The sequence below is a fragment of the Montipora foliosa genome, chromosome 12 (assembly GCF_036669935.1).
Source record: "Montipora foliosa isolate CH-2021 chromosome 12, ASM3666993v2, whole genome shotgun sequence".
NCBI classification, from domain to species: Eukaryota; Metazoa; Cnidaria; class Anthozoa; order Scleractinia; family Acroporidae; genus Montipora; species Montipora foliosa.
Genome location: NC_090880.1, coordinates 21,792,611 through 21,803,915, shown reverse-complemented (window position 1 = coordinate 21,803,915; position 11,305 = coordinate 21,792,611). Strand labels below are relative to the sequence as shown.

The 11,305-nt window shown below is 39.0% G+C and overlaps 1 protein-coding gene across 1 annotated transcript in view; it reads right to left on the bottom strand.

Annotated features, from left to right (window-relative positions):
• The window catches only part of LOC137981001 (melanocyte-stimulating hormone receptor-like), a 9,667-nt gene extending 4,057 nt beyond the window's left edge, over positions 1-5,610 (bottom strand). Inside the window, exon 1 of the mRNA XM_068828376.1 lies at positions 4,854-5,610. Coding sequence (XP_068684477.1) covers positions 4,854-5,610 — 757 coding nt within the window. The remainder of the gene's footprint in view (positions 1-4,853) is intronic.
• Between the last annotated feature and the right edge of the window lie 5,695 nt (positions 5,611-11,305).

The following is an 11,305-nucleotide window of genomic DNA, read 5'->3' as shown; positions in this document are numbered from 1 at the left end:
AAATGGAAAGTCTTTTTTAATCCAGAGCTAAATAAATACGATGGCAATACTTTTTTTCAATGGAAATCTCAATAGAGAGGATATTGATAATTTAAAGATAGGTGACCCATTTGTCAGAGAAATCACAAAAATATGGTCTGAGACCTTCTTTGAGAGGAAGATTGTACCAAGGAACATTTCCTATCTTTACCCCTTCTGCAAAATTCATTCATAAGAATAAACAACGTAGCAGTATTGTGCAACGATTGGCTTTCCAGGGGCATATCAAATGTCAACGATTTAATGGACCATTCTTTCAACTTCCTCACCCTTGATAGTTTTCAAAAGAAGTATAATTTTCAAACAGAGCCTTTAATGTTCCTTGGAATAATCTCAACACTAAAATCTCTGAAACGACAAATCCCAAGAACATAGCTGAAGCATGAGAATCTTTTCAAAACTTTCCTTTAAAGCCAAAAAACTTCCAAAATTGTAAACAGGAAACCGATTGCGAATGTGAGTGAAAAACCAACACTTAATATGGACAAGTGGAATAGAGATATCTGTTCTTCAAGTGACAAAAAAGTCAATTGGAGAAACGTTTTAACGCACCAGCCACATACACAAAGAGCTCTAAACTTATTGTTTTAATTTCAATTTTTTCCCCAGACGTTTACCAACTAACAGTGAAAAAATAGTAATCTATTTCACAACACTCTCATTCATGCTCGGTTTAAATAAGATATGGACATATTGCTCAGCAGTCTAAGCCAGACTGGAACAGCTTCGCTTAGGGTAGAACCATGCGAATTCTGTGGGGTGGGTGGGTGGGCCGAACCCTCCTCCTTAGTTCCCAGCGGAAATTTCAGTCAATTTGCGCCGCAAAAATTTGTTTCGGCAAACCTCAAAAAACCTCCGTCTTAACTGAATATTTACATTTCATCTGTCGGGTCAGGAAGCCTTCTTTGTCGGGTTCCCGAGAAACGTATCTATTTTGACTTCAGGTTGAACTATTTACACAAATCCGACTAGAGGTTGAGAGGCCATGTAATTGAAAATCTAAACATCGATGAGATACAAAAACAGAGGCTATAAATGAGTTGAAACAATTAATTCAAGCTTAGACACAATGCATTAAAAGGAAGGTGAACACACCATAACACCAATCCCGGTCTAAATCCCGGTGTGGATGGTTTGGCGAAGATAACTTTCATGGAAACGACATTGAGAAATAAATATTTGATGCCTAAAATAAGCTTACCTCTTTTGACTTTCTTGTTGGAGACAACTCGGAACTACTGTTTAGTTTTTCTGTCGAGTCCATGTTGAGCGTGAGATCTCGATCATCAAAAGGTCCAAAAGAACCGTTTTCCTTCACCACCGAATCAACTCAAAAGCAAAGAGCTGAAAGGCTCGAATAATATTTGTTCGAATCACAGCATGCGCACCCATTTTGCCGTGGTATCCCCCAGTGTGGCCATCACGTTACGCATGCGCACAACCACTTCAACTTGTTTTTTGGCAGCCATGGACGGCTGTTTCGGCCTCGTAAGGCCTCATCAGCATGGCGCAATCAACTTACCAGGCGCATGTTTTTAGGCATCCGAAAAGGTGTTTTTACGTGTCGTGGTGTGTTCACCATGTTGAAATAAAATCCCCCCAAAATAATAAATAGATTGAAGATCACCTTGGATTCTCGTGTTATCATATTTGTTACTCTTCAGGCACCAGTTGTTCAAAAGGTGGATGACGCTATCCACTGGATAAATCACTAATCTCACCAAATGAAAATAAATTATACCTATCTTTTGTTAACTATCCGGAGAGGTCGGTATCAAGTAAATCTGTGTCTGATGTCTTTGCTACAATCCGACGATGCAGTATCCAAAGTTTGATTTCAAAAACCTAACGAAATGTTTGCCAAAAAAAAAAAGCAAAAACAAACATAAAAACCGAACAATCTGGGGCTGTAGTACCGGCAAGATTGCTGAACTCAAAACCGCTGACCGCTTGGCTCAGTTGGTTGAGCATCGGACTACACCGTGCGGGACAACCTCGTTCCCAAGGTCTCTTTGCAACGAGGTTGCCGTTCGGGAGAGCGCGAGTGATCAAAATTTTGACGGGATCAACACATACTCAGGGTATGAGAAGAAAGTGATGGCTTGGAAACGTCATCGGCAATTGGTTAAACTCTCTTTTCTTCTCGGATAGGAATGTTAAACCCCAACACTGGAACACTGCATCAAGTAAAGTGCAGGCTTAATTAAATTCATAAATACCGAGAGTACCTGTCACCGAAGAATAAAGCGTAATTAAAACTTGGTACCTAAAATGCAGAACATTACAACAACTAGTTGCAATAAATTTTGAACCTATACAAAGAATCTTTGTCGGCACAGCAAGGGAGCCGTGAATTTCTCTTTCATAAAACCAGAAACCCATAAGGGATGAAACGTGTAACGCGTGTTCACAGCTTCCGAATATTCAGTGCGAACTGATTGGTTGAATGTGTTAGTGCTAAGTACCATATTTGGAAATCCCTCGCTCTTGTTGTTCCAAATATGGTACTTAGCAAATTGAATATTCAGAAGCTTGTTTCCCAGCACACAAGGGGCCGTTACACGTTTCAACCCTTATGGGTTTCTGATAAAACCAATTCAAACATTCTTAATTACAAAGCGAGTTGTCTGAAATACCAAACACCTTTTTTTCCAGACACCTGTCTCGCACTCAATTCATGGTAGGAGATAATTAACAATTAGACCCGTAGCCCGCAAGAGCTACGGGTCAATAGCCCATGAGGCGAAGCTGCATGGGCTACTGACCCGTGGCCCTTAAGGGCGAAGGGTCTACTTGTTTTAGTATTTAGGAATAAAACGAAAAAAAAACGTCACGCTTTTCGCTACTCGATAACTATTACTAATAGTCTTCTAGTAGTGTTGTTGCCAATCAAAATGCAGCATTTGCATTCGTCAACTAGTTGGGTGATACTAATGTTTATTAATCATGGTATAAATTGCAGTGATAGTATAACCAGTGCCTTTTCACAAAATATTGGAGTTTTTAAGCAAGCAGCCGTGGAAAATAACTCTGCCGGGGATCGCTGGACGAAATGCCTTGATAAGGCTGATTGGGGTAATTATAAGCTGAAAAAGTGAATATTTTGAGCAATGAACGATATGACGAAGATTTGATTATTTGTTAGAGTACTTTATTTTGCCTGCTTTTTCAAAATAGCCTTAACTTGAAACAGTTATTTTAGCTTCAAATAGTACATTTCTTTGCCGCACTCCTTAAAATAGCCCAATTTAAAGTTTGAACTGTAATTAAAAGTACGCATACAACACTGAATCGTTCCGAAAGATCCAGGGGACCGAAACTCTTCAGGTGCCAAAATTCCCCCTGTATCGAAAGTTCGTTAAGAGGGAGATTCGTACTATCATTTTGCTTTTAGCTATCTTTAAGAAATATTAAAAGATCAGAGGCTGGAAGTTCCGCTAATGGAGTTTTGGGCCCGAAAAGCCGATTGTAAAACTAGGATCTAACCATTTTAGAAAGCTGGTCTTTCAACAGATTTACAAGATTTACCAAAACGCGAACGCACCCCATTTTAACCGATGTTTGACCATTTTAACGTAAATCTCCGTAAAAAAGAAGGGTTTCTAACTTATGTTCCATGTATTCCTATTCTGGAATACGGTCATTCTAACGCACCCTATAATTCTTTGTAAGATCTTTTGGAGCCAAAAAATGTTTGTCGCGAAAATGCTTGCCAATTGAAGAAGAAGAGTTTTGTGTTTTTCAACATGTTGGTGCAGATGGCGACGTGCGAGACAAACAACCTGAATCGCAGAGGTCACATTCAACCTTGTAAACAAGGCACTGTTGGTTCACAATCGCCCTCTTAGCTTCTCGCAATTTGAGATCTTGTTCAATCCTCTGGTTGACAAATACGGGCTGAACGGTCGTGTAGATCTTCTGACTTAAATCTTTAAGTTGAGCATGCACAATATTAGCTGAAGCCTGATCTTTAAAAAGTAGGACAACACGAATGGGGTCTGATCGATCGCTGACAGTAGTTGAGGAAACAGGTTGATCCGATGCTTTGGCGGCAACAAACCGTGAAATGGTAGAGTTGACAAGTTTGTCAGGATATTTTTTCCAAATGCTTGTGCTCTGTTGTGGTGTGAAATTTGCCAAATCTAAACACGTGTCCTCCATTGACGTGAAGGCCAGCTTTGAGAGAGTTTATTCGGAATTTCGAGCCACGTTTACCGGAAGAATTTCGTGACATTGCAGCGTCTACTCTACGGTCGGTGGCGCTGAATTATATTCACCGAGAGGACACTAAGCCTCCACAAACACTCTTGAAAACCATTCTTCAGTTGAAGAGGCGAGATGACATAGTTGTAACGAAACCTCACAAAGGATCCGGCGTCGTGTTCTTGGACAAGGATGAACACCTGCGTCGCATTTACTACAACCGTTTCGGACGAATTAAGCAAAAAAGCCACCTAGATCTATAGACTTCTACAGCCCTGAAGCTCTCCTAGAAGATCTGAACAGATAAATATTTTGCATGATAGAGCAGCTACAAACTTACTAAGCGAGCTTTAATTTAGCTCTTTTTTGGCCAGCATTGTTGAAAACCATTTTACGTAATTCTGACAAATTTTAAGACATTTGGTCATTGGCTACCCTCGAATTAGAGCATTTCAAAATTGCCTTTATTATCATCCATACATGTTTCATCTTCCAGCAGTAAAAAATCGGGGCTACTGACGAATTCAGGAAAACAAGAGTCAATGTAATTTGGTTAAAAATTATCATTGATGATGTTAGTCTGTATTCAGTAGACAAAAGAATCGCAATACCATTGGGCGAATAGCACATCACTACTACAAACTGAAGCCACAGTGCTGCGGACAGAGCTTTTCTGTACCGCTGTATGTTAACTTGCCGTAAGTGACTCGGTTGTTCGGCATCTTGGCTGGCACCTTGATGTATAGGACATCGACCACCGAGGCGTAAGAAGATCTTTGTGTAGGAGATAACGGATACAGCGAGGCAAAGTGCCGTTATTATAATAGCAACCCGCGCAGAAACCAGTTCGTACTTGACGTACGTGGCGGAATAGGCCATGGAAATGAGCCAGAATGTAGTTACAGTGGCGTACGCTCGTTTAATGGTTACAATTTGCTTGTATCTGAGGCCAAACCTTAAGGCGAAGAGACGGTCCACGCTGATAGCAGCCAAGGTTATCAGGGACATTCCGCACAAGGCGTAGCCTGTTACAACAAGAGACAGAAAGGCATAGTAGCAAATACTCCGGTGTTGATTTATCGCAGATATCCAGTAAAGGACCGCGAGAGGTTCGGAAGCAAGACCCACCAAGAGGTCTGTTGTCGCGAGGCAGCGAAACAAAAGTTTGGACGGCGGATGAATAGAAGTTTCCCTGCGAAGGGCTGTTAAGATTAGGGAATTCCCCAGTACCGCAGTAAAGGATAGAATTATATTGATCACGATCAAACAAGTGAAAACGGGGCGAATTTCCGCAGTTAAATCCACTGAACAGAAAAGATCTTGAAAACTTCGCTTAGTTCTTCCGTTCGTTGAGTTGGCCGACGCCATAATACAGTTTCTGAAGAATTAACATCTGTCAGCCCATTAAATGTTTTTAAAACTATTAAGGCGTGGGATACAGAATCTCATTTGTCGCTTTTTCAGTTTATTTCGAAAAGTTGATACAGCGGTTTTCAATCATGTTCCTTTAAACAAGTACCAAAGTAATTACTTGGACCAGTCACAGCAGCTGCAAACAGCACCGTGAATGAACCAATACAAATTCGTCGCAATGCCATGTAACCTGCTCACAGCGCTTTTCAGTTTCAGTTTTTCAGTTTCAGTTTTTATTATGTATTTTGCATAAAATATCACAAAGAGGGAAGAGAGGTATCATCAACATTATTTTTTTAAGTTAGATTTTGACATCTGGCGGACTTCACAAGATATGCTATATTCCAAATTTTAACGGCAATTCTTGAGAAAGATCTTTTTTGAATATTTATTCTCGAACGTTTAAGAAAATAATCTCCTCTTTGCGATGATCTCGTCTCGTAAGGATGAGTATCAGCTTCATGGGTGAATAGGTTAAATATATTAGGAGGTGTCAAGTTGTTAGATACATCATGCATCATCATAGCCACATATTTAAAATAGAGCATATCTAAAGGAAGAAGACGAGAAGAAATGAAGAAAGGTATTGCATGAGATTTGTAATCAGCAAAATACATTAGGGGAAGAGCTCGTTTTTGAAGGGTCAAAAGGACTTTTGCAGTATTACACCACGCTGCTATACCATATATTAAGTATGGTTGAATGAGTGACCTGTAGATTTGGTGTAAAGTACTCAGCGGTACAAAATGCCTTATCCTAGAGATAATACCAATTGATTTACTTATTTTTGATGCAATATGAGCAATGTGGTGATTCCATGAAAGATTTTCATCGATAAGCACGCCTAAGTATTTGATGAACTTCTTACGCTCCAAAGAGATATTACTGTGATGGTCAAACACCTTTAAGTTTACTTGATAGTTCAAGATCTTTTGTCTTGGTCGAAATATGACAAACTTAGAATTTTTTATATTCAATGATAACTTATTAGCAACTAAACAGTCATAGATCTTAATAAGTTCTGTATTAACTTTATTCTCTAGCTCCTTAAGGTTTTTATCAGCATACAAGAGGTTAGTATCGTCTGCAAATAAATAAAATCTAAGCTGATCAGAACTGTTAGATATATCATTTATGAAGACGAGGAAAAGCAACGGTCCTAGCACCGATCCCTGTGGGACTCCTGATAATATTACTTCCTCTTTTGATATGTTTTTGGCACCAATTTGAGTTGTTTGTTGCCGACCAAGCAGGTAAGAGGCAAACCAATTATTTGTTACCCCGCGTACACCATAGTGGTCCAACTTTTGCAATAATATCAAATGATCTACCGTGTCAAAAGCTTTCCTTAAATCAATAAATATGTCGCATGAATACATCTTATTGTCCATGTTATTTTGAATTAGATTACTTAACTCTAGGATAGCATGCTCAGTGGAACGCTTTTCACAGAAACCGTTTTGTGAATCATTAAATATATTCTTTTTTCTCGAGAAATGATTTAAGGAGATAATACATAATTTTTTCAAAGATACGGTTGAATACAGAGAGAAGTGATATAGGCCTATAATTAAAAGGATCAGATGGATCATCGTTTTTGTAAATCGGAATTACTTTAGCAAGCTTCAACTTAGTTGGATAAATTCCGTATTCGAGTGATTTATTCAGAAGTACAGACAAAGGTTGGCTAATAATGTGTTTAGCTGATCTTAATATATGAATGGGAAAGGAATACAGTCAATGTGCTTTATTTTCCAGTTCAATTTCAGAAGAAGAGACGGGGTTGAAAAAGAAAGAACCAGGGGAATTTACCTGAGGGAGATATTCAGAAAATTGTTTAGTTGGATATGACATTTTAGACGCCAAGTTGTATCCAACTGAAGAGAAAAACTTATTCATTATATCAGGAAACTCGGAGGAATTATAAGATACTTGCTTGGTTCGTGGACATTTTAAAGAAGTTATAACTTTGTGAGCTTTATTCTTTCGACCTAAAAGACTATTATGCCCTCCCTTACTTTTTTAGTATTTTTAAAATTTTCTTCAAAATATTTTTGATAGTACATTTTTTTGCTTATTCGTGTGAGCATCAAAACTTTATTATGATAGGTCTTGTAGGCATCAGTGTCACCCGAAGTAAAAAGTTGATTTTTGATTTTAATTGATTTCCTAATTCCCTTAGTTATCCAAGGTTTTGATAATCGCTTAATCATACGCTTTGAGACTGTCTTTAACGGTGCGTGCTTGTTGAGAAGATTATTTAATTTATTATAAAATGCAGAGAAAGATTTATTCACATCAGTGTTTTTTGAGACTGCTTGGATCAAGTCGAGTTGGGAAAGGTCGTGTAGAAATTCTGTTTCAGAATAGCTTGAATAATCCCGTGCTAGACTTTTATGACAATCATGCTTGAAAATAGTTTTATCCGAGTGAAGAAAACAGAATTGTGAAAAGTGATCGGTTAGATCGGAAATTATGTTGCCACTGGTTATATAATCTTCAAGATTACTTATAAAGATACGTCAATAAGTGAAGAATTATTATGCACTCTTGTTGGTTTATCGATTGTTGGCATTAAGTTAAAGCTTTGCAGGGAGAGAATAAAGTTTTGAGCGTATTTACAGGAACGAAAACGGAGAAGATTTAAATTAGTATCACCCATGAAGGTAATTTTCTTCCCAGGGGCGCTAAGTTTTTCAATTGTTTCATCAAAATATTTTTGAAAATGTTCTGGTGAATTGTGCTGGCTATAGACCACACCACAAATCATTTTTGCTTTTTTTGGCAAATGCAACTCAACCCAGAGAGCCTGATAAGCTTCATAAGAGGTTTTTTTCAATAACTGTATATTTGAATCTTTGATCAATGTGTATGCCAACACCTCCAGCTGAAAGGGGCGTCGGCACGTACTCAAAGTTAGTTAGGTATCATGGGATTAAAATCCAAATCTCCCAGCTCATTTCTTATTCTAGTTTCTGTGATTCCAATTATGGAGGGGGACATTGGGATTTTCGGTTTTGAGGTTTTGGCTATTTTTTTTTGATCGGTTTTTCGGTTTTTGTGCCAAAAGACTTCGGTTTTTCGGTTTTGGTCAATTCATGCAATGAATTCATTGCGGTTTGCGGGTTTTTCGTTTTTTTTTCGTAAAAAATACGAGCGGTTTTTCGGTTTTGTTATCCGATGTGCTTTTTAGGTTTTTCTATTTTGTCCTATTTGGGTTCCGGTTTTTCTTAGATTTGAGTGGCAATTGATCTCGAATAGAGTGTTATTTATTTATTTATTTAATCTTTATTTAACCAAGGTGCAATTCATCAGCAATATTAAAACAATATGTACAATTCAAAATTTATAGATACAACTATGCAAACTACATTAACTATCTTACTCAATATCATCAGAAACCCATAAGGGTTGAAGCGTGTAACGCGCGTTCACAGCTTCCGAATATTCAGTGCGAACTGATTGGTTGAATGTTTCAGTGCTAAGTACCATATTTGGAAACCCCTCGCTCTTGTTGTTCCAAATATGGTACTTAACAACTTGAATATTCAGAAGCTTGTTTCCCAGCACACAAGGGGCCGTTACACGTTTCAACCCTTATGGGTTTCTGATATCATACAATAAAAGCTGCTTTCCATGAATGCCGTGTTTAGAATAATGGCTTAGATAACCTCTTTAATCAGTCGTTTGAATTGATTGAGGGACTCTGCTTTCCTAATGGCAAACTGTTCCACAAAACTGCGCCACTAAATAGCCAAAGCTGTTTTTTGTAGTAGTTTGTGCGCGGTTCCGGAACATTTACCTTATTCACAGAGCCTCTCAAACAATAACCAGAATCGCGATGGACAATTTTCGAGCAGAGATACTCAGGTGCTATTCCCTGTAGGGACTTTAATACCATTGTTGTTCTTTCAATTTGCCTTTGAGAGACTATGGATTTCGATCTTAAGAGTTCAAATAAATTGTTGACATGAGCGTCATAGTTAGAGTAGGTGAAGACACGGGCTGCAGTGTTTTGTAGTTTTTCCAGTTTGTCCTGTCCTCCACAGTTTACCCAAACAATATTGCAGTAGTTGAAATGAGGTTGTACTAGGGTCCGATAAATAGAATGTAAGGTCCCATAGGGTACAAGATGCCTGTTTTCACTCACGTGATCAGTAACCTTGTTTTTCCACCGAAACAAAAAAAAAACGTTTGAGTGATAATAGAGCTCAATTCCCGGAGACGTCACATGAAAACACTCTATAGCCACGAAACGCCAAAGTTATTGAGAGGAATGCGTGACAAACTAAATGTCACGGTAGGGGACCACGCGTGTCGAATGACGCCCGAGCGGAGTGGATGAAGATGACGGACCCCATGAAGATCTGAACGAGCATGAAATGAGTGAGAAGCTAGTGACTCTGATAAAGGCCAGCAAGAATTTGATGAAAGTAGCGACGAAGTCAGTGCAGATGACAACAATTCCCAGGGCTAACTAGATGAATTAGGGACATCCACGAATTTTCTCTTTGCTGCAACGTCGCGATATGGAAGGGCGGTGCCCGGGGGGGAGGGGGAGGGGGAAGACTCCTGTTACGGTTTTGTTTCTTTCTTTTGCCTGTAATCAACACCTATTTTCTGCCCTTTGTTCTCGGTCTCTGTTCGATGTGTTAGCCTTGTGTTTAGTGTTGAAATTGCACACAGTAATTTTCCCAGCATATGTAAATTCATGTCACTAATCTCGTATATATATCAAAATCGTTTTCATTGTCTCACTCGCTCTCCATCCTAATCCAGCAATTGGTAAGTGTTTTTTCCGTCCTCGTTTTATAAGTTTACTCGCCGGATTCGTTGTAACAATTCACTTACTCCGTTTGTATTTTCTTTAGGTATTTAACAACCCTCTGCATTAAATACACTTGCTGGTTTTTAAGAAGTCATGTGTTAATCGTTTCCCCGGCCCTCGCCACTTCATCATAAATACCAATTGCGTATAGACATTATGGACAGTGAAACAACAAGTACCATCCTTTCAAGTTCCAGGCGTAGAATGCCTAATTCGCTACAGAATCAAGAAGGTGTTTTGCGCGAGAAACTAAACAGTTTAAGACAATCACGCAGTGGCTACGTTGGTACAATGACGTAAGTATGTTCGCAAATTGATGGTTTGCTGGTGGACTTTGCCAATCTAATGCAAGTGCGAAACCTCCAAGCAACCTTAAATGATGCGTTTGAAAATTATCGAGATAACAATAGTTGCGTTACAGGTCTTCTCGCTAGTGACAGCCCCGAGCTGCAGGAAATTCATGGTTTATACGAAGCTCAAGAGATCAGGAAACGTGTCTACGATTCTAAGATTGTACAGTATACCTTAGAGGCCGCTTCGCATTTTAACAAACCAGTTTCGGAAGATTTAACTCGTTTCATGACTTCATCTCCTCAAGGCTCGGTTAAATCGCAATGTAGTCGGGCCTCAAGACTAAGCGCAGCTAGCGCAAGGATCAATCAGGCAAAGATCGCGGTGGAAAAGGCGACGTTGATTGAAAAACAAACGGAGCAGAAACGAGCTAGGGCATTGGAGACGAGAGTGAAGTTGTTGGAGTTGGAGATGAAACAAAAACAGTTGGAATTTCGTCACCAATTAGAATTAGCAAAGCTTGACGCCGAG